This window comes from Gallinula chloropus, assembly GCF_964237585.1.
Source record: "Gallinula chloropus genome assembly, chromosome: 6".
NCBI classification, from domain to species: Eukaryota; Metazoa; Chordata; class Aves; order Gruiformes; family Rallidae; genus Gallinula; species Gallinula chloropus.
In genome coordinates this window covers 24,686,700-24,710,167 of record NC_140091.1, presented here as the reverse complement: position 1 = coordinate 24,710,167, position 23,468 = coordinate 24,686,700, and the positions used below count along the sequence as shown (strand labels likewise).

Below are 23,468 nucleotides of genomic sequence, written 5' to 3'. Positions count from 1 at the left end.
GTTTTTTGTGTGTTTGTTTAGAGCAGGGGAAGGTATGAGGCTCGCTAGAGTTTGGAGGGGAGGAACTAGATGCTGGCCCTGTGAGTAACTGTCACGTGTCAGTGACTGCCGAAGCACCTGGGGGTCAGGGGAGGGGAGGGAGGAACTGTACAACTCAAAGGTTCTGCTATGTTTGTACTGTAATTTATCTAGTATGAAAGAATGACTTTTTGCACCTGATATAGCCTTGGACCTTACTAAATCTGGTTTTAAGAGAGTAAGAGGACTGTGCATTCTCGAGATGAAAAAGGCAGCGCTGACATCTTAAGTTCTTTTAACTTCATAGTTTGAGTCATCCAATTCAGCATTTTAATGTGCTTGAATATAGTAAAAATTACACAACAGTAATAAAATGGGTCATTAAAACACTTTAAAAAGCCCCTTTCCCCCCCCAAAGGTCAGTATTCTTGTGTTTACATATGAAAATCATTTGCACCTTCACAAGGAAGACAAGTATTCTGTAAACAGATGTTTACATGTATCATTTATGCTTTTTTCTAGCATGAGTAACTTGTATAAATAGTGCTACCTTAATAAATTTCTTCTATGCTGTTCTTTGTTCCTTTGGGTGAAAGCAGTGGCCTATACTTTTGTGTACCCCCTTGGAAGCTGAGTAGGGCTGGAGTTCATAAGCATACTCAGGCAGCATCACATGCTGTTAGTCTGTGGTGTTAAGAAGGTAAAAGAAGCTATAGGGAATTTAGGTTTTTTAGAGATGATTTATGCAAATTTGTTGGAAAGAGCTGAGCAGTAGTTTTTAAAACTAAGCCATAGCTGTACCAGTCTGGTTCTCAAATCAGCTGGTACCTGTATTTGTCAGACATACTCTGTCTGTCTCACTTCAAAGTTCATCTAAGAAGTTTCATAAAAGTGCTACCTCACTGCAGTACCTGCTGTACAAGGGTGAGATGGGGTATGGAATTTTGGCACCCGTAGCTTCAACCCTAAAAGCTCTCCAGCCTATGATGTGACATCCAAGACAACAAACACCAGGCAAAGCTCAGCAAATAGCTCATACACACACACACACACTTTGATTTCCCATCTGTTAACTTGTCTGAGAGGGTGCACAAGGCAGGTGTCAGTCTACAGCAGTCTACTTTGGTCCAGTTTGCCAGGACGTAGTTTAACACTTCACAACCCTCACCAATAGGCCTTAGCAAGCTAGAAATTAAGAGACCTGGAGTTTTCTGCCTTGGGTTGTAGAGTATGCACATCAGTAAGCTGCATCCAAGAACTGGCAAAGCTTTATCTTCTCACCGGTATCTGCACACAAATGAACAGAGGGACTAAAATAAAGGTGCTTAAGAAGCCACCTCAAGTTTGTACTCTAGCCCTTCTTTAGGGCAAAATGTCTGCTTGTCTTCGCTGTGCACTGTGTTGAATTGCAGCTGGTTATGGAATTGAGTGTAGGAGTTTGCATCCAACTTGGGACAGCCAGCATGGAAGGAAAGAAGATGCTGCAGGAGTGAGTTTCCATCAAGTTTCTCAGCATACATCTTCCAACAGTAAGTCTCTTTAGCCTGAAGATATACTGTAATGACTCTTACTGTATCTGAGAGATTGCTAGTTCTGTCAGTAGCATCAGCACTCCTGTTAGGTACTGGCTTTGTAGAAACTGTAAGAAAAAAAACAAACCCAAATGTTAGAAGAAGAAGAAGAACTGCAGCTGACAGACTTCACACCCTTAAATGGTTTGAAACCTACTACCAAGTCTTCCGTGTCAGTAGCCAGCTACACTTCTGCTGTTTGCAAGGTACCACTGTTACTATTTCGACCCTGGATACGGAGAACATACATGCAGGTACAGTCTGTTCCTTTCAGTGGTCAGGTCAGAACCCTCTGACTTCTGCTCCTGTCCCACATGAAGCACAATACTTAAGCAGCACCCACACTGTATTTCTTGAAGAAACTTGAGGAAGGATTAATCCTCCGTGGTTTTAAACATTATTGATACCTCTACAAGGTGACCAGCACCATTATGAAAAGGGTTACAAGTGAAGTAGTTTTAAGTTAGATGTTTTAACTCTTAAGGTCATCCATCTTCACTTACGTACGCACCAGTTACTTCTAAATAGGTTAATTACATTTGTCTTCTGCCTGCATCTTAATAACTGCAGTACAGAAAGCTAATAAACTTTGTTTTTAAAGGATTTTGATTAAGTTTGGGATCTTTTCAATCCTAAACTTCGGCCAGTGGTTAAAGAAACATGCTTGGTTGTAGCACAGCTAACATGTATTTCTGGCCCCAACCTAGGGTTAGGAGCTTCTGCTGCAATACAGTAGTAAAATACTGCATCAATAGCTGCCCCAACTCTAGAACTGATTTTGACTAACAGTAATTGAGGGCTTTAACAACTATGTAGGAACAAGAAACCTTCATTTGTAGAAGATGTTACTAGACAGATGAAGCCATTTTATTTACCCAGCATTAGTTAGGAGAATGTGCTGCTTAGAACCTCACCTTTATAATCCCATCGCAGTGTGCTGAGGCAATCGCTGTAGATACTTTAACCAGTTTTGCAGCTGACAAGTGGATCTTAAAGTGTCTGTGGAAGTGAGAGTAAAGACAGTCCATAAAGACATCCACCTCTTCTTGAGTGACCTCTCCTGGAGTTTTCTGGACTGCGTCCCATAGAGCTTTTGCATCCTCTGGATGAATGGCATATGAAATGTCCAGAGGCTGGGGCAGACGGGGGACAGAGAAAACAAGTTCGAGGGCAGATGTGGTTTTGTCCACTTTGCATCCAGTCCACATAGCAGCCATCCAGCTGAGATTGAGAGGGCTGATGGCCAAACGGCGGAAGCGGCAGTCAAAAGTCTTCTGGAACCAGCTTCCCACAATGGCTGTGTAACTCTCTGCCCCATTAGTGAGAAACAGAGGCAACCAAGTGAAGTCCTCTGGCACGTTCTCGGAAAAATCCTCCCCAGAGACCGAGCAGAACCAGCCTGACCAGATCAGTTTCTCTTCTGAGTTTTTTTTGGAAGCCATTGATCTTGAAGAAAGCTGGAACAAGGAAAATAGGTACTTGAATGCTACAGAACACACTTTACTTCATTTAGCCATTATTAGTCATTAGTCTGTGTAATTATTTTAATTGTCTGGTAGAAGATTTTTCCCAGGACCTCACATGCAACACCCTTTCCCATAACAATCATACACAGTCTACCCATGACATCCCTAAACGATGCATGCAAATTTTAGCAGGAAAAGCACTTTTTACTTCACTAGGAACACTCCTGAAATCTGAGTTTACGCTGCTTAAGAAGAGCCAATCCATGGTACATCCTATAACCACTGCCATCCTGAACTTGGCATTTCAATAGCAACTTCTGCCTGAGGCAACACTTTTCCAAAACATCAATTTGACCTGGGCCAAGAGGTAGGATTAACTTTGTCTAGGAAGCTAAATAACCTGCCCAAGTTCTCTCATTAAATCTCAACAGATACTACTATAGTTAACCCATATAGCTAGGTTTTAGTTTTTGTGGGTTGTTTTTTTCTTTAAGCATTTTATGACAGCAAAAGCAATTGGCAAAATAGGAGTCCCAGTTACACTTGGCAGTGCTGCTATAAAGACTCATTACCTGCACAAGGATCGCAGCCTGGTCTTGGTCGCTACCTCTCAGGTCTGGAAGGCTGGAGAGGGCCACCTTGATGCCCAGCTCGACCCCTACTTCCACTGCCAATCCCTTCTGCTTCTCGGCAGCGACAAAAGCACTGAGCAGCCTGGCATAATCCTTCAGGTGAGCATCGGAGAATCCGTACAGGGGGGTCACGCTGTACAGCGTCCACCGCTTGCGCAGCAGAAACGCTGTTCTCTGGTGATCCGCGGTTTTCTTTAGGAAAAAAAAACCCAAACCAACAAAATAACGGAAGTTAGGAAAATAAACGTTAAAGCTCAACAAAGGAGGGCAGCCCCCTCCCTCCAGGGCTGGCCCAGGACCCCCCCCAGCCCGCCTTCCCGCCTGGCAGTGGGTACGAGGGAGCGGTGCCGAGCAGGAGGCGGTAGCGCTGAGGCGGCCCTACATCCCGCGCCTGTGGGGAGCGAGCTCGGCTGAGGGAGAGGGGCGGGCGGGCCCCACCGCCGCCACCACCGGCCCGACCCTACCTGGGAGAGAGGCGCTGGCTGGAGAAGCCGACTCCTGGAGCTGAGCCCGGTCCTCCCGAAGCGCATCCCCCGCGACAACCGCCCGCTGCTGGGCAGCGTCCGCACCGCCCCATCCACCGACTCCATGGCCGACCGCAGCCCGAGCGCCGCGCCCCGACGGGCGCGTTTGAACTCCCTCCCGTCAGCCCCCGCGCCGCGCTGGGGGGCGGTGCCGTGCGGCCGCCCTATTTATGGCGAGCGGAAGCAGGAAGGGAGAGCTGGAGGGGTCGCGTTCATGTGTCCGGTGCGGCGCAGGGCGGCAGCTCTTTCCCTGGGAGAAGCGAGTCGCACCGGGAGGTGACTCGCTCGCCGCAGCCGGGAGCCGCTCCCGGCTCTGCTCCCCAGCGCCCGGGAGGCGGCAGCCCCTGAGGGGAGAGGCTGAGGCCCAGGGGCTGGCACTTTTCCTTTGGTGCTTTTAACGCCTCGCAGGTCCGTGACGGGTCCCTTCGCGCTTCCCGTTCGAGCCGTGAGATGAGATGGCCCTTCCCCGCCTGCTGCGGCAGCTGCCCAGGGTGCTCCTGGCCCGGCCGGGCTGCGGGCGGCTCCTGCGCCGGGCGGCCTCTGCCCCGACGGCTCCAGGTGAGAAGGAAGCGTTCCCCTGCACCACCACCCCCCCCCCCCCTTTGCTTTGTTTCACTTGATTTCCCCCCCCCTCGTGGCGAGTGGTTTTGCTGGATCGCTCTTTTAAAGATTTCTTTCTCCAAATCGCGGTTTTGTTTCACATTGGGCGTCTCACAGCCGACGCAGTCAAAGTATATCAAAGCCCATTTGTCTCGTTGTTTTTGTCCTGATCCTTTACTTCGATTCCCCTGCCCCTCTGTAGCACGCAGCCTGTAACCAGCAGGCATCGCTGAGTCGTCAAAACGAACCTCCTGGATGCCTTTAACCTTTAGGCTGTGATGAAACTGACAAGGGCAGCTAGTTCATATCATTACACGCTTAAATACCTCGGTAACAGCACCCTTCGGGCTTCCCCTTGCAAGCCGGAGATCTGGCATGGTCTGTGAATGATGGGCTTGATTGATTTTATAGTTAAGTCATGATGCTGAGACTGATGGGTTCTGTGGAAAGTCTTCTGTAGTCATGGTTCGGGCCTTTTACCTGTAGTTGAAGCCAGAAAACCGTTGACTTTATGCCTGTGTGATGAGCATTGATACGTTTATGTCCTATTGTTATAGCACTTGTGTTGGGGATATGTTATGATACAGCGTTTGGAATACCTAAGTCAATTAAAGAGTAGCATAGGGGGGATGAATTGAGTAATTTAACAGGGTAAAAGATAACCTGGAAAAAAACAATATTAAAAAAATTATGTAGGCAGTAAGGACAAGTAGTGCTGTGTTGAGGCACTGTGGTTTGTTTCACAAACGCAAACCAATTGGGTGTAATAATGATTGATGCAGGCTTTTAATACTCAAGAGATTTAAGTGTCGTTCCAAGAAAAAACATTTTGATAGATATCACCTGTTTTAAACTTTAAAAGCCTGGTAGTTTCTTTTTCTCCTGCTATGTTAATGTGTTTCTTTTAATGGTGTCATTATGTAAGCTGGCTTTGGTTTCCTGGGAGGTCTTTTTAAGGCTGCATGGTAAAACCTGGGATATAAATACACTAAGCTCAGGGATACGAGGTGATTTCTTTGTACATGTGTAACTGTACTGGGGTTCTGGGGGAAGCTCTGTAACGGTTGCCGTGCTTGTCCACAAAAGCCACAGAGGGATTTCTTGTTTTTATTCAAGACTTCAGCAGCTTTGTTACTCGGACCAACACTTGTGGAGAGCTGCGTTCTGCTCACGTGGGACAGGAGGTCACGCTGTATGGATGGATTCAGTACCAAAGGTATATGCAAGTCAAGGTGAAAACAAAGATGCTTGTTTGCTACATCCAATGTATGCTCCGGGCCTGGAATCAGATGCTTTTTTTCATGCTTCAGGTTACTGTTTTGTGTCCTGTAGTAGTTGCTTCTGAAGGGAGCAGAGCATCTGAGAAGCATGCCAGATCAGTATTTAAAATATCAGAGTCCTATAAAATTGTTTACTGAGCCTCATTACAGTCCTGTAAAGCAGGAAAATATTACTGCCCTTGTTGTATAGGAGATAAAACAGGTATTAGGATATTTATAGCAATTCTACCCCCTGTAAACAAAAGAACTCATTTTATGGGGTGCATTAGGAGGAATGTGGCCAGTGGGTTGAAGGAGGTAATCCTCCCCCTCTACTCTGCCCTGGTCAGGCTCCACCTGGAGTTTTGTGTCCAGTTCTGGGCTCCCTGGTATAAAAAGGACAGGGATCTCCTGGAGAGAGTCCAGAGAAGGGCTACGAAGATGATTAAGGGCCTGGAGCATCTCCCCTGTGAGGAAAGGCTGAGTGAGCTGGGACTGTTCAGCCTGGAGAAAAGAAGACTAAGGGGGGACCTGATTAATGTTTATAAATATCTTAAGTATGGGATGCAGGGGGAATGGCCAGCCCCTTTTCAGTGCTCTGTGGAGACAGGACAAGGGGCAATGGCCTCAAGTTGGAGCACAGGAAGTTCCGCACCAACATGTGGAAGAACTTTTACACAGTGAGGGTGACAGAGTCCTGGGACAGGCTGCCCAGGGAGGTGGTGGAGTCTCCTTCTCTGGAGATATTCAAGACCCATCTGGATGCCTCCCTGTGCAATATGAGCTGGGGAGCTGCTTTGGCAGGTGTTGGACACAATGATCTCTCGAGGTCCCGTCCAACCCCTATTATTCTGTGATTGAGTGTCCTTAAATTTTAAGCAGAGCATGTTTAGCTTTTCAACTACGGCATCTAATAATGGGTATTTAAAGCGTGTCTGTGTTGCTTAAGAAAGAAATACTTAGTAAAGGTAGGAAGTGGAGGAGGAAATGTTAATTCCTTGTGATATGATACAGTCACTCCTAATGGAGTTGAACATTGGGAAATGCAGAGTGAAAAGCATGTCTCTGTACAGCATGGACGGTGCTCCATAATCTTTTTGTTCTTGGGTACCTGCTTGTAAAATGGAGATCGGTCCCATGGCTTCAATTTAAGTGAAAGTGTACCACAACTTGGATTTTACAGTCCAGTTTGCTTTCATCTAGCTTTGTTCTGCAGTGATAGTCTGCATGGATGGTTTGTTTAGGAGGTTCTGATCTCTGTGGTCATCTTTAGGATGATTGCAATGTGATTATTGCAGTCTTGCTTTTAAAGACAGCCCGGTCTGTTTGACAGCTTCTTGATGATCAAGTGCAATGGTAGCTGTCTCTGCTGCAGCTGAAGGGATCAAAGTTTAGGATCAAGATTTCTTCTAGGTCTAGAAGTGTAGATTGTTCACATGAAACTCTTTATGGGACCAGTGTGCTCTTTGTTTTGTGGTTGGACTTTTTTTTGGTCCATGTGAACTTTACTTTTATGGCTCATGTTTAGCTGAACAATGTTTCCCCATAGGGAATCGCACATCTTCAGAATCCCTGCTCTGCATGGATCAGATGTTCAAATCAAAGTCTTGCTTCTTGTGCTTCTTTGCATGTTGTTTGTCTGTGGCTGGGCAACATCTGAAACAAATTGTTCAGATTACACTCAGATGTGGGGAAAGTATCTGTGCATACATTATTTGGAAGTGCTTTGGGATTAGTCCCAAGGTACAGAAAGTAGCTAGCTGTCACATGCTTCTGCTTCAAAAGCAGAAGGCTACCGAATTCTTGAAATAAAAGCTTTTTCTTCTTGTGTTTTTCCATGGTTCAGGCAAGACCTGTTTCTGGTTTTGAGGGACTTCCAGGGGCTCACCCAGATCCTCATTCCACAGGATGAGGTAAGTGCTACCCATATACCAATTTTATTGGTTTTTTTTTCTTTTTCCCCTTTGGCAGCTTGGGTCCAGCAGACAGGGAGAGCAGAATGAGATTCTTTGTCAGACCAGGTGTTCTGACTCACAGGGGGATTTAAGCGTTCTGGGAGCCCTGATCTGACGCTGCAGTTAGAAACCCTTTCCTCTGGGTTATGAGGAGTGATCCCAGATTCAAATGGGCTGTTATGAAATGAATCCCTCCAGCCTGGAGGGTTCGTCCTGCTCTTTGAATTCTCTGTGATGTTGTCATCTTCTTGCAGGCTCATGCTCACGTGAAGGAGCTCCTGGCGAGCGCCCCAGTGGAGTCTGTGGTGCGCGTGACTGGAATCGTGTGCCCTCGGCCCCCGGGGCAGGAGAATCCGGTGAGGAGGATGGGGGTGGCTTGTGGTTTCCTCCTTGTAGAAGAGAGCACTGGAGAGTAGGATTATGGAGGAGTTTGTCATAGCTTTGCTGTAGGCTTTTGCAGTGAGGTAACTGCTCTGACTTAGGAGAACCTCAAAGCATGTTACCAGGACTCATAAATTGCATTGTATTCCAGCCCTTTGGAAGAGCAGTGGCTGGTTTTTTTCAGGCTTTTAAAGCGTAGTTGAGAAATTCTTGTTCTCAAGCATATGTATTGCTATCATGCATGTGATGACCTGTTTATCACTCGCAGTAGGTTTTGCTGTTCTCATTCTACAGGAAACTGAGGTTAAACAATGTTTTTATTCAGCATTCCTCAGCTTTTGTTGTAATCAGCCATGGAATAATCTGTCAGGATTATATGTATCCCATCACTGACAGACCTGAAGAGAGAACCTGGATTTATGCCCATAACTTTTTTGCTCTGACCACTTAGAGATATCCATAAAGAATATAGGCTTCAAGGGATGCTTTTATTTCTTCTAATCATTTATCATTTTCTTGGAAGGATGTATATACTTTCTCCTGGCAAATAGAAAGAGTTCTGCAGGATCAAATGAGCTTTAATGTGGCACAGTACTAAGTGGGGTAAGCTGCCTGTTCTCCCTCAGGATCTAAGAAAAAGATGACTAGTTCTGAGAACTAGTGCTCAGAACTAGAAGTTCCTCACAAGCTGCCTTTTTTGTCTGACATTGTCCTGCTAATGCGCACTAAAATGTGTACTGTGTGGTTTCATTGAAGCCAGTGGAAGTAGTATTTTGTCCAAATATGTATGTTCTGGAAGGGCCTGTGCCTGAGTGTTCTGTGCTCAGTGTCTCCTGTGAGAAGAAGGCAAAGGAAAAGTCATTTTTTTTCCTTGCAGTTATCGTTATGCTTACTGGGAAAGAATATACCACCAGCGGTGAGGTGACTTGTCATCGTCTGAAGAGAAAGGAAATCTAGGAGAAAGTTCAGAATTATACTGTGTTAGAAGGCAGGGAAGATAGTAACATGGGCTCTGTTGTGGGTTGTTTTTAGTTTTTTTGCTTTCCCCCTGACCCAAAATACCTGAAAGTTGAAATACCTTCTTCCTGAAATTTTCCTGAAGTTTTGAATCTTAAGGTTTTTTTCTTGTCTTTTTGCTCTAGAAAATGCCAACAGGAGATATTGAAGTGAAGGCAGAGACTGCAGAGATCCTAAACTCCTGCAAGAAGCTACCTTTTGAAATCAAGGACTTTATCAAGGTATCTGTCCCTTTTTTTTTGGTACCAGAGAGGTGACTCTTCAATAAACCGGGAACTTTCTCAGGGTAATGGCAAAAAATGAGAGCTTCATCTGGTTCTCCAAGCTCTGCTTTGGGGGAAGGGTGGTATTTTACAGAGGGGGTACTGCTGATTAGCTGTGAGGACCTATTTCTAGTTCAAGTTAAGTAGAAGACAGGCTTGAATGATTCCAGCACACAGGGTTTTTAAATATCACTGTAAGAACAGATGATAAAGGAAGAGTGAAAGAAATCAGGCTCTGCTGCCTTTTTTGAATGTGAAACAGAACCTCCTGTGTTTTAAGGCAAGTGTACTTAGTCCTACCTGGACAGGTAGCTAGTCAGCCAGGGGATTTTCTTCCTCTCTAAGTATACAGTCTTAGAGGAGGATAGCTTTAGCACAGGCTTTGTGGTGTAGGAGTGGCATTCCTCTGAAAAAAATATTCTCTGTGCTATTGAAAGTGTGACTAACTCAAAGGTGTTGGAATTGGGAGAACTGAGTCCTGTTCCTTCTGTGTTACAAGTCCTGGGCAGTTCCTGTCATCCATGCTACTTCAGTTTTCCTGTCTGTCTGAAGGATGCATTGCCATTCAGGTTCACTAGACCCATGTATGATGCCACTCCCCTGCTTGGGAAATGCAGGGAGAATTACTACAGCCTGTGGCAGTGCACTGAGAGTGAGGAGGCCTGAAATCCTGAACTTTGTGGAGGAAGCTCTTACGCAGTAAATATCAGAATCATAGAATGTGTTAGGTTGAAAGGGACCTTTAAAAGTCATCTAGTCCAATCCCTCTGCAGTAAGCAGGGACATCTTCACTAGATCAGGTTGCTCAGACCCCCATCAAGCCTGACCTTGAACATCTCCAGGGATGAGATGCCTGTCTGTAGGGGTTTTTTAACATTGTTTTGTATGGAAACACTTGGGCTGCAGAAGTTGTGGGTATTAAGTCACTTATGACAACAGAGCAGCATGCTTTTTTAGCTTCCCCTTTTGTTCTCTGGTTTTAGGAGTGGCTTCATTAGACATACAGTCTGAATTTTGTCTCTCAATCCTAGTTACCTCTTGTCTCCAGAAATCAGAGGCCTTACGGATGCAGTATCGCTACTTGGACTTGCGTGGCTTCCAGTTGCAGTATAACCTGAGGCTGAGATCACAGGTGGTGATGAGGATGCGGGAATATCTGTGTAACCTCCACGGTAAGAAAAGTGTTTGGCAAGTGTGCAGCAAACAACACTTTAGCTGTTTCCTGTTGCTGGGAGAGATTGCCAATCATCTACTCCGTCTGGTCTCAGTTAGTAAGGATATGTCTGCTCACAGTGGGGTCTTTGGAAGGATGTTGGCAGGCCTGAAGAACAAAGTATGTTCGAGTCTCTCAGCACGCTACTAACCAAGTGTTTCAAATGAGCTGTATCTAGTGAGAGAGGGGTGACACTCTTTTGGTTGCCCACCTTGAAGCATGCCCAAGGGAGGGATTTCCTACAGAGCTTTTGCTTATCCCAAAATCAGGAAGTGGTTTTGGAAAAGCAAAGCCTAGTTCAAAATGGATAGAGAATTAATAGTTTTTCAGTTTGTATGGACTCCTCCATCATCAGTAATACTGGCAGGATGTTTAAAGGCTCAGAGCCTTTACATCTGTCATTACACAAGTGATTCTCAGAGGTAGCAAGGTCTCTAGATTTTGAAAAGTCTCTGTGGTGTGCTAGATTACCTGTTTTCCTGACTAACCTTGCTCTGGCTTACTTTGTTTCATACTCTTCTCAGCATATTCTGTGTCTGAAGCATGTGTTTGTTTCTTAGGGTTTGTGGATGTAGAAACACCAACGCTCTTTAAAAGAACCCCAGGGGTATGTATTCTGTTAGTCACACATTTTAGCCCAGGCATTTCGTGGTTGAGTTATTGAGGGCTGCCACTTGGCCTTCATTGCTCTTCCCTCAAAGTAACAGCGTACGTGCTGATCCCTCATATGAGAACGTGGATCCTTTTGCAAGGAGAGGGAGGGGGGAAGAGGTGATACCTTGCATCTTAATTTTGAACCACCAAATGAATAAAGCTTCCGTAGAAGCTGCTCTTGCAGACCACACGTTGAATGCAAGTCCTGTCCTTGAACAGCCAGATGATAAATGAGCACTGCTTCCCCAGCATTTATCCCTTGACTAGGAGGTTGCTATAATAGTGCTGTCATTTTAATTTTTGAATTGATACTCTCTTAACTTTAAAAATAATCATGGAGAAGGAGGACTGTAGCCTAGGAATTGTTGATGCAGTTGGCACATGAAGGTCTTGTATTTAAGCCCCTGACATAGAGACTAGCACACAACAATATACCATTTCAGAGCAGAATGGGAAGAATCCTCCTTTGGGATATTTTGTATGTAGTTGGTTAAAAGATTTTATTTTTTTTAAGTCTAATGTACAAACAGCTGTTTCATTACAAGTGGGATTTTGTAATGGGGACAATGGATCCTTTCCTCTTGGCTTTTAGTCTGAGCTCTGTGTCAGAAATTGAAGGAGCTTATTTGCTGAACTGTGTAAATGTTTTTTTCTGATTCTAGGGAGCAAAAGAATTCCTTGTGCCCTCAAGGGAAGTTGGCAAGTTCTACTCTCTGCCCCAGAGTCCTCAGCAGTTCAAACAACTCCTCATGGTTGGAGGCCTGGACAGGTAAGTGTTTACTGGGACTCCTGTTCCCTGCATGTCCTGTAGAGGGTTCAGTTGGTTTGATCTGTGAAGCTTTTAGACACTTCCACAAAAACTTAGTGCAGGTGGTTTAGAGTTTTTAACAGGGATCCTTAAATACTTAGGACCCTTCAGCTAGGCTGGCCCCTCTGTACCCCCAGCAGTATCTCCCAGTAAGAGGGAATGTTTCCTGTCTGAGGCTTGAAATCTCCACTGGTTTAAATGGAAACAATCTGAAGCACAGTCTGGTAGAAAGATGGAACATCTATTGTGTGATAAAAGTATTTCTAAGAGTAGCCTATAGAAATAGTTTGAATGAGGCTGGGCAGCTGAGCTGAGCTTGATTGAGCATGTTCTTTGGGTGTCTGGGCACAAGCTTTTGATTGAGCTTGTTTCTCAAAATTGAAGGGAGAGGGAGACAATTGTTCATGCAAAGAACTGTAGGCCGGGTCTTGACCATGAGTGAATTTTGTGTGGCTGTTAGTAGAGTCCAGTTTTGGAGCAGCATCAGGTCAGAAAAGGGTTTGTGTGTGCCCCTGTTGGGAGACAGCTCACCTGGTGACCCTCTGCACGCCTTGGGAAGCCCTGGTTGGAGATGGATACACGTCCTGATGCTGCTGGTAGAGTTGCTTAGAATCAAAATGTCATGCTTGTGAGGGGATGTGAACAACCAGGGCGATGATCATCTGCTGCACAGGGAACAGAACCTTTTTTTCTTTCTTTTTGATAATTCTGTGGTTAGAGTTTAATTTAGGGTACTTTAAATTGTCATCTAAGTAAAAGCACTGTTGCAGGTACTTTCAGGTTGCCCGCTGCTATCGAGATGAAGGTTCGCGGCCTGACAGGCAGCCTGAATTTACTCAGGTAACCGGCTCGCTCTGCCTTTCACCCTCCTCCTCAGCCCAAGTTAACCCAAACTATTAATTAATGTAACTATATGTAGCTTTTTTCCCTTTTGAAGGCTTAGTTTCTGCTGGCTCTTGTGCTGCTCAGGGGCTGCAGTGTTGTTCGCTGTGCATTTCATGGACATGGCCCTTTGTGTGTCTTCTGTAGGTGACAGTGGTTCCTGTCTGTGGCTGACTGTGCACTCCCCTCTGCAGTGGATGTGGGCACGGTGTTGCAGAGGTGGTGGTGCTTGATGATGCAGTCTGCCTCTGTCCCACTGGGTCAGGCAGCTCATTCCTCAGTCTTGAGATCCTAGGCAGAGTTAGCCTGGTTCATTCATGGCTTCTCCTTCTGTCCGTGTCACTACCACCTCATTCAGTTCTCTGAGGAGACTGAGTCACCAGGCTATAGGGAGATCATAAGCACATCCTCAGTCTAATGCAGTCACACTGGAATTTCATATAGTGTTTCTTATTATGCTGCCATTATAGCCAAGAGCAGCTGCAGATAGCAGTGCGAAGGCAAAACCTCTACCTAATGTGGAATCCCTCCTCTTGCTTTCTGTTTTAAGATAGATATAGAGATGTCATTTGTAGATCAAGCTGGGATCCAGAGACTGATAGAGGGTCTCCTGCAATATTCCTGGCCTGAGGAAAGAGGCTCGATTGTGACTCCTTTCCCTTCCATGACATATGAGGAGGCACTGACTCACTATGGGACTGATAAACCGGACACTCGTTTTGGGATGAAGGTGAGGGTTTGCCCACTGGAAACTTGGAGCTCTTCCTTTCTGTTAGTCTTTTAAGACTAATCTTTGTGTAAATCATGTCTGTGTGATTGGCAGAGGGTCATACTTCACCTAAGGGGTCTATCCCATCATTGCTCCTTTGTATAGGTAATAATCTTTTGGAGGAGACAGGGTTTGATTACTTAGTTGTAGGGAAAAGAAATGTTTTTAGAATATTATCTTTAAAGTGTAGTGTTAGGAAGCAATGCATCTTGACTGTCTTAGGAGCATCTGCAGATCCTGTAAGTGTTTCTCCCTGCTGCTCTCCAAATCATGCTCCTGGTGAGTGTGCTTCATGAGTTGAGACAGGCTGCTCCAGCCTTTTAATGGCCCCGAAGTTATTTTCAAGGCAGCAAACAGTTGTGTGCATACACTGTTTGTATGGGAGATATGTGGAAGCAGAAAATAAGAGTATAAGGAGTGGTGTTGAAAAGCAAGAAAGGATCTTACATTTATGCAGGAATTGATTTTTTTGGGGGGTTCTTTTTCAGTACACAGCTCTCTTCACTGGTAGGATATCATCCTCTCAAACACAGGATTTTCTGCAGTGCTCAGCCTGCTGATGGCCACTCCAGCTTGGCCTCGCTCACCTCTTTCTGTGAACTACTTGATTTCTCTGAGCAAAGAAATTATATCCTTGGAAACAGTGTTGAAAGCATTAAGACTGAGTGCAGGATTTCACTTGGTGTTCCCACCACCCCTGCTTTTTCCTGCAATCTCTTTCTTCTCAGATAGTGGATATTGGAGACTCTTTACGAAGATCAGACATTCAGTTCATACAGAATGCGCTCAGTTACCCAAATGGTGCTGTCAAAGCCATTTGTATTCCTCAGGGAATGGTAAGTGATGCTTTTACATGCTGCTTAAACTTTGTGAAATAAATAAAATACTATTTTAAATTCCTTTATTGGTATGGAAATGTTCCTTGCAGTTAACTGGGAGTGTAGTGCCCTTCAGGGAACTTGAGATTGGTTGTGACTGATGTGAGGCTAGGGTGAGGGATGTTGGAAGAGGGGGATGGAGACAGTCAAATGTCAGGAGACAATCAAATGTCAGGAAGAATATATTGTCATCAGGAAGGGGAGGAAGAAAACAAACCTGCAAAGTCCCTCAAGGATAGAGAAACCTCTTGGGATTTCAGCTTGCGTTTTTCAAAGGTGGCTCCTGATGTGCATCTCAATAATAAATTGTGTCCTGGGGCAAGAGATTGAAATAGAGCCAGGTATGGCACACCTGTGTTCTGGAGTACTGAGAGAAAGGTTGGGTGGTACATGCCCTTCTCATGTTTGCTTTTGCTGTGTTTGGGGGCACGACGTGTGTTTTGTAATGAGAATGTCATGAGCCACATCCAGAGCTGACAGTAGATGTAGAAGATTATTTGACACAGCCATGTATTTTACATGTAAGCAGGTTTAATTATGGCTGTGGGGAGCTTTACAGCTTGGGCAGTATGGGGAGAGGGAAGTGCACTAGGTGCTGAGTATTAATTGGGGAATAGGACTTCCTGAATATGGTTTCTCTGGGGATTCCTTAATTCTGGCACAAGAAGTGCAAGCTGCTGGTGTGCCACGAGAGGGCACTAAGGTGTGTATCTGAGCAAAGCAGAAGTGGACTCTTGAGCCCTTCTGAACATCACAGTAGCTGAAAATAAATCAAGATCTTGATGCAGGTCCTCACATCTACTACAGTTCTTTGCATGTGAGTCAGCCTGGTCAATTTCCTTCTGTTCCTCCACAAGGAGCTGTGCTTTCCCCATCGAAAGTGTGGTGTTACAATCTTGTTCCTGCATGCTGGAGGCAGCTGGCTTGATCTGACTGCTGACAGTCTGATCTGTGAGCAGGGAGAAAAGCTGCACCCAGATGTACAGCCTAGAGGGGCCCCTTCCTGAAAGGAGCCCTTGGAGAAGACACCCAGCTGCAGCCTAGTCCATTCCCTATTCCACAGCCCTCATAAAACTTTCACTAGAAGCAAGTAACTGGAGAGGTTTGAAATCCTGGTTAGGCTTTCCATAGATTTTTCTGATGTTAATTGTGTCTTCTCTTGTTCTTTCCCCAGCGATATCTTAAAAATAAAGATCTGGAGTTATTAAAGGTGTCTGCAAAGTCCCAGTTTAACCAGGTGAGACAGAAGCACTGCTGAGGCATTGGAGTGGTGAATGGCAGTGTGCATGTGAAGGCAGTTGCCAGCAGAGTAGGGTAGAAGAGCAGTTTAATAGCTGAGTCAGTGCCTGAGCATGTGATATCTCAGGACAAGAGAGAGCAGCACTTGACCTGACATCCTCTTAACTTTTCTTTAGGAAATCGTGGAAATTATCTGCAGGCCTGATGGAAGCCTCAAGTCTCTGCTTACGAAGTCTCTTGGTGAGGAGGAGCAGTCAGAGCTCATCCAAGTGCTGGGCATGCAGGTGGATGACGTGGTACTGCTGGCAGCTGGTGAACATAAGCAAGTGGTAGGAAGCATTTCTTGGGTGTCTGGGAGTTGAATGTTGCTCATGATAGCTGTGATGTTACCTGACCTTAATCTAATTATTATTCTTACTAAAATAGGTAACCATCAAATTCCATGTTTGTCTGGAGCTGAAGCTGTAGGAAGAGCAAATAATGCATGAAATGTACCTATTGTTTTTATTGCCCCCAGTCAAATTTTGGGAAGAACTGGTAACTTGAAATGAAGGCTGGCATATAAAACAGGAGCAAACTGATGTCTCCTTCTCTCTCACATTAACGTAATTTTTAAGGCATCAAACTGATTAGAAAACGAAGTCATCTAGGTAATTTTGTCTCCCCTAAGCAGATGAGGAGAGTGAAGCATTACTGCAGTGATGGGAGACTTTGTTCCTACCCTCCTGCGCTCTGACCAGCAGACATTGCCTTCGAGGCACTGGTTTCTGGCAAAGTCCCATGCTCTGCTCAATGGCCAAATCTTTATCATTTTATTTTTGTGCCTTCATTTCTCTGTCTGCAAAGCACAGATTTAACCTGTGCTCCCTCAGTTAATCCACACTTGTGCAGAGCATGAGACTAATGTACCAGAGTTTTCTGAGGACAGAACGTTTGGCAGAAAATGAGCTTTCCAGCTCCTTACTTGCCTGCCTTTGTCAAACCCTGGAGCTGCTGCTACCTCAGCAGGAAGGTTCCCTTTTGGGAAAGAAGCAAAAAGCGTTTAAGACAACAATGTGTTAGAAGTGATTCTGATACTACCTTAATGGAACATTGTTTGAGTAACTTCCCTGTTAGTAAGACCACCCAGTCTCATTCTCTCCCTTCTCTTTCACAGTGCTCTGCATTAGGAAGCCTGCGGTTGGAGAGTGCTGACCTCCTTGAGACAGCTGGGCTGGTAATCCGTGATCCTGGGACTTTTCACTTCCTGTGGGTGGTGGATTTTCCGCTTTTCCTCCCCAAGGAAGAGAATCCCACTGAACTGGAATCTGCTCATCACCCTTTCACTGCCCCTCATCCTTCAGATACCAGCCTTCTCTATTCTGATCCCACAAAAGTAAGTGACCTCATGCCTGCAGTGCTGGCTCTTTTAAAGCTGTGTGCTCTGGAAAACTGGGCAAGTAGCATCTCTTTTCCTGTAAAAAGAGATGTTGTTTCATGGAACTGAACACACATTGTATGTATCTCTTTTTTGGAAGAGATGACTTCCAGATTACTTTAATATCCATGTGTGTCCCTGACAGTCTGTGCCTCTGGCAGGACTGGAGCCTGAACTTCAAGGTACCACTGAGAGTAGTGTTGTAGTATGCCATGGCTTCACTCAGTGTCTTTGCTGTCTGTGTGCAGGTGGTTGGATACAGCTGTGCCCCAGCCTTGCTGATGTGCCTGTTCATTTCTTTCTGCAGGTCCGTAGCCAGCACTATGACCTTGTGCTGAATGGCAGTGAAGTTGGAGGTGGCTCTATCCGAATTCATAGTGCAGAACAACAGCGTTTCGTGCTGGAGAAAGTGCTGAAGGTAATGCCTACAGGTTTCTCCAATGTTCTCTTGGAGATCTCTTTCGTATGTTGAAAGAAAACCCTTGTATCCTCCTTAGATAAAGAAGCATGACTCCTAGCACCTACATTGCTAGTGTTTGTCCAGTGACACTTAGTTAATTTTGCAGGAGGATTCTGAGCTGCTTTCCCATCTGCTTGAGGCTTTGGAGTGTGGAGCTCCACCACATGGAGGAATTGCTTTAGGTAAGTGCTCTGTAGCTCTTCAGGATGCTCATTTTTCCAGATTTTTGTGGCTTTGGCATATTAGGCCCCAGGAACAATCCTCATGCTTATTACCAAAAGCCTGTCTCCTCTTGACAGAGATGGCTGTTTGGGGGTTGCTATTTGGTACCACCAATATGGGTAGCACAGTCCTTCCATCTCTGTAGCTGCTTTGGAGAAGGAAACAGAGGTCTTGGCACCACGTGCAGAGTGTTTTGGTGTTCCTCTCCATTGTCATAGTGTGATTTAATTCTTATGCAAGGACTGAATCACATGTTGGTGGCTCCAAGTATGATCCTTCTTTGCTGTTGCACAGTGTATTTGTTAAGATCATGCCACCTTTCTTCTCATTCCTGTGCAGCCATAATGGAGTCCTGTGCCCAGAGGCCTGGGAAAGCACGTTATTTCATGTTTCCTGCCCTGGGTCACTGCCACAACCTCACCCTCTTGTGCTCTGCTTCAGTCTTGCTTCCCTTCTTACCAGTTCTGCTCACTGAACTAGGGTGCTAAACTGACAGTTCATGAGTGCTGCAAAACCAGCTCCCTGATCTGGCTCAGCATGGACTTCATGGATACAACCACAAAAGCAAACCAAACACCAAAAAAAGTGAACTGTTTAACCTGTGACCTTCCAGTGTGATTTCCCTCCGGATGGGAAGTCACCCAGAGGCTCTTGTTCTTGAATTCCTCCTAGCTGTAATCCTTCAGAAACAGCTGACCAAGAACTTTGAGCAGTTAAGCAGAGCTCTCATGGTTTTCCAGCAGCTTAACTGCCCTGGTTTGTTACGCTGCCTTCACAAAGGCACTGCTTCTGTCTTGGAGTCCTTGGTGTGCCATGGAATTGTTTGTAATATTGGAAAGCTTTATTTTCCTCAGCATTTCTGCTCCTCAGGCAAGTCTGGCTCTCTGCTACTGGCTGAAATTATTTTTCCCCCTTTTTTGCTTCAGTTTTATTATTCAAGCTCACTAATATTATCTACTCCATCTATCTGTTTCTGTTTTTCCTAAATCAAGGGAAGTGACACAGGGCCATAACTCATGTGATTCACCAGCTTGTTTTCTGCTTCCAGGACTTGACAGACTGATCTCTCTCATCGTTGACGCTCCAAGTATCAGAGATGTCATTGCTTTCCCTAAATCCTTCAGAGGACGGGACCTGATGGGTGATGCTCCAGACTATGTCACTCCAGAAGACCTAGAGCCCTATCACATCCAGGTTTCCTGGCCACTTGAAGAAAAAGAGGCAAAGAAAAGCTGACTTTAAAGCCAGTGATGTAAGCTGATCTGTCTAACTGGAGGTGGTTACAGCATCTAAATACTCGACTTCAGTTCAAAAGACATCACCTGTTGTGGGAGGGTGGGGGAGTGGTATGATCCACTTTATTATGGCAGGTTCAGGATTGAATGGGAAATAGATGTGAGGCTTCCATGGTAGGAATTCACCTTGGGGATGGTAGTGGGAAAGAGAAAAGCAAAAGAAAGTATAATTTCAGCATAGGATATTGAGACTGTTGGCTTTGGGATGCTATACTGGTGGGAAGATTTTTTTTTTTCCTTTCCCTTCCTACTTTTTACATGTCCCTTGTAAAGTATTTCTCCTCCCATCTGGAGGAGCCAGTGTCGGCTTCCCTGGCAGGATGGTTTGTGTTCCTGACAATCTCTGACTTGTTAGCTGAGGACTTTTGCAATAGAGCACTGCTGTGCTGGGCCTGAGAGCTCTGGAGACTTAACAGCAAAACTCTGTGCAGCCAGCAGCTTGTCTCATGTAGAAGGATACAAGATCTTCCAGAATTTGCCACAGGGAGTCTGTGTGCAGTTGTGTTCTCCCTTCAGAGGGAGAGAAGCGTTCATAATGTTTGCAGCCATTCTCCTTGGGATATTTGTGAGAGGTGATGATCTGTCTTTGGGGCCTGTGGTCCTGGTGCATTTCAGCACGCTAATTCTGAAGTTTGTATGTTTGTAAATAAAGCTTGGCAATGTTGTTCTGACTGACCTTGGCTTCAGGCTGTCTCTACCACAACAAGCTGCCAGTTTTTCTGTATGACCCCCAGTTCTTCCAGGAGATGACAAGGAACCTGTGCCAGTGTAGCAGGATTGCCAGTCCTGTGTGGATTCTGCCTGGTCCTGCCAACCTGCTGCTACAGTGCTGAGTGGATGCAGCAGTGAGTTCCTCACAAACAACTGTTCATCCCTGTCCCACATGAGAACAGCCATGGTACAGGAGTGACTGTACTGAGTGGAGCATGAGCTCTAGCAGCATCCTTCCAGACCAAGCTGCTTGACTCTGCCCTGTAGCATGTATAGCACTCAGTAAGTGTTCTTTGCTCCGTGTTAGGTTGGAGAAAGCAGGGAATTGGTGGGAAGAAAGCAAGAAAGTGAAGGAGCTGGGTCAGAGATTACCTGAATAAGCTAGGAAGATGGTACAAAGGAAGACAAGGAAGAGCTACGGTGTCCCAGGTGGGAAGGACAGAAGGAGCCATCTGCCAGAGGAGAGAAGGAAGACTGAAGCTCTTGTCTGAGCCAATACTGAACTCCATCCTTCTGCAGAGGATCCTGTCTTAGAGATTTTGAGCTGCTTCAAGGGTTATTGGCCAATTCTGTCTCCATGCTGCAGGATAACCTTCCATGGTCAGGCACACTGTTGGTGATTTTAAATAGGAATGAAGAGGGAGGTGGCTCTTCTCATTAAGGTTTTTTTATAATATTTTATACAGGTAAGGTACCATCTGTGGACAAGTAACAGTAGAGCTGACTTGCTGTTGCTTTACAGATGGAGTTACGTATGTAAAAGAAAACTTAAAACACTTTCTTAACCCATGTTAGGATTGTTATGGTCAGCCTCAGAGCATGGTTACATGCTATATAAAAAAGCCAACCATAATGCTGGGTTTGTACTCACATTCATTCTAGCCAAGTGTTGGGAATTCATTTTTTCCCTTGTATTCTTATGTTGATATTAATTCACCCTTGTTTTACTTTTTTTTTTTCCATGACTAGAAGCTGTCAGGGAGGTAAGGATCAGTTTTCAGAGAGAAACTGAGCTTGCAAATTGTATCCTTAAGCAGATCCATCTTAAACTTTTAATGGTTTTTGGTTTTGCACCTTCTGTGGGTTACACCACATATTTTTGTTCCCTGGACTCGTAAGTGGTATACAGCCACTACCAGGCTATGGATTCCATTCAGACTGCTTTTTTGGAGGATGCTGAGTTTTGTTAGTTTCCTTACTGGTAGGGAGCTAATTACTTGCTTGGAATTTCCTTGGAGATTGTCTTGTGTTCCTAAAGCAGGGATGTCAGAGGCTGGTTTGAGGACATGGAACCACAGAAAATGATGCTTATTCTAAAAAGTTCTTCCTCTCTGACTTATTTACAGTAACTATAAGCATAATGTGCTGAACTCCTTCAATTTTGAAATGAGTGGTACTGAATCATTTGGTTTGTTACTGTTTGTAAGGGTGAATGCACCCAAAGAGTCCTGGTTCTTTAAATTAGGGTTATCAGGTGCTCAAAGGGTAACTGAAGCTCTGAGAGGCTTAGGCTGAGGTGTAACGCTGCCTGGAAAGCTGTTCTTGAGCAAGCTGTCTGAAGCATGTGCATCCTTCTTGTGCAAGCTCGGTCTGTGTGGTGTTTGTTTACTGGCTGCTGTAGTAAGGGCTGGCTGCAGTTCCAGGTGAGTGCCACAGCTGCCCTTCACTACAGTAAAAGAAAGAAATGGAACAAAACAGGTCACGCAAGCTGCTGCAATCCTGACACAAATCAGTAGGTGGAAGGGAGAGATGTATCCCAGATTTATGCAAGCCATCTGTGCTTGGGTTTGTGAATGAAGGCGGCTTGCAGTGTAAGTGTGAATTTGCCAGCAGTGGTGTGAATGTTGTCACAGAGAAGACACTCATTGTTTTTCCTGCAGCATTGTGTAGGGTTTCACTTGGGTTGTGGAAGCCTGATCTATGGAAAGTCCCTTGTACACTGCAATCTGGTTGGCATACTTGGCTGTGTGTTTCAGTCACAGCAAGAGTTGACAGGTATTGCAAAGGAATACAGAGAGACAAACCTGTGGAGAAATGTTGCTGTGTCAGCTGTGCTGGAAGATGCAAGGTCCTGGCCTCTTCTGTTAAGAGTTAATCTTCAAGTAATCCTCTGCTGGAGCTGTGGTGTGCAAGAGAAGGTTGGGCTACCAGGATTGCTGTGTGGGTTGGGATGTAGTTTCTCCTTCCCCATACAGAGATGATCTCCACCCCCAAGCCAAATCAGCAGTGTAAATCTGTTTGTCAACAGCAATCCAAAGTCCCTGAGGGTTCATTTATGTTATTACATCCTTATCCAAAGAGTAAGCAGTGAGACAATTCGTACGGACAGACTCCTCCCTGTGTTGGAGGCACTAAGGAGGCTGTTAGTGGAAACAGCCCTGGCACACAGAGCAGCCTCCGGTGCTACAGTACATGTGTACATAGAACTAATAACAAAGTCCTATTGTTACTCTCTCTGCATACCTTGCAGTGGTTTCCACATGTCATCGTGTCTGCTCTTTCTTAAATCTTGTTTCAAGAGGGTGTGTGTGTGTATGTGATGGACAGGAGAATTGTCCAGGCTCTCCCCAGAGGGTTGTCTTTGGGAACAGCCATCAGCTGGATGTGGGTGTTGCCTGAGGGTTTGAGTCTTTCCTGGTATGGAGCAACTTGTGATGTTTGGGCGACTTCTATTCCAGAGACCTTGGCACCTAGTGTAGGTGAGATGTGAACGGTAGGGTGAGGGATAGGAGTGTACAAGGAGTGTTCTTGCAGGAGCCAGAGCAGTTATGTAAGGCTTGCATGGTCCTTTAACTCCCCAGCTTGCTAATTTTCTTCTGTTGGATTTAACAAAACACTGGTAAGATGGAGAGACAGTTTATTCCCCACCTGCAGGGCAGCTGGCTCTGTGCAGTTTCAATAGACTTAACTGGAATTGCCTCTGTGGAGTTTATACTAACTACCCTTTTGTAACATCAGAGATACATTCCTGGTGTGTTTCAGCATATTGCCTCTTCCAGAACAGGAATGTGGCATGCTAGTGGGATTCTCAGCAGCCAAAGTGGGATGAGTTTTTGGTTCTGAAAAGTTCCCAAGCCTAACCAGAATATTTCAGGTTGGGTCAAGATGGAGAGAGACAACAGTGTTAGATTTCAGCCATCCCTAAAGTCTTGGGTGAGTTTGGCTGTGAGGGTTTTGTACAAACTGCCCTAAAGGCAGGAGCTGTTTTCAGAGCTCAAGCTGGAGTTCTGTGCT

General features: G+C 45.3%; 2 protein-coding genes across 2 annotated transcripts; one reads left to right on the top strand and one right to left on the bottom strand.

Annotated features, from left to right (window-relative positions):
• Positions 1-1,456: 1,456 nt before the first annotated feature.
• Positions 1,457-4,427, bottom strand: CENPL (centromere protein L; the record flags this gene model as incomplete). Its single annotated transcript, XM_084266299.1, has 5 exons — positions 1,457-1,657; positions 2,504-3,046; positions 3,628-3,879; positions 4,152-4,349; positions 4,422-4,427. The coding sequence occupies 5 exons, from the start codon at positions 4,425-4,427 to the stop codon at positions 1,586-1,588; spliced, it is 1,071 nt and encodes a 356-aa protein (XP_084122425.1). The 3' UTR covers positions 1,457-1,585.
• Positions 4,428-4,666: 239 nt separating this feature from the next.
• DARS2 (aspartyl-tRNA synthetase 2, mitochondrial) lies at positions 4,667-20,192 on the top strand (the record flags this gene model as incomplete). The annotated part of the gene is made up of 17 exons (XM_084266251.1): positions 4,667-4,769; positions 5,928-6,027; positions 7,917-7,983; positions 8,280-8,381; positions 9,549-9,644; positions 10,735-10,858; positions 11,460-11,506; positions 12,216-12,322; positions 13,132-13,201; positions 13,794-13,973; positions 14,741-14,848; positions 16,065-16,127; positions 16,306-16,458; positions 17,286-17,504; positions 17,854-17,964; positions 18,113-18,188; positions 19,277-20,192. 17 exons carry the CDS (start codon positions 4,667-4,669, stop codon positions 19,462-19,464), a joined length of 1,914 nt encoding a protein of 637 aa, XP_084122377.1. The 3' UTR covers positions 19,465-20,192.
• Between the last annotated feature and the right edge of the window lie 3,276 nt (positions 20,193-23,468).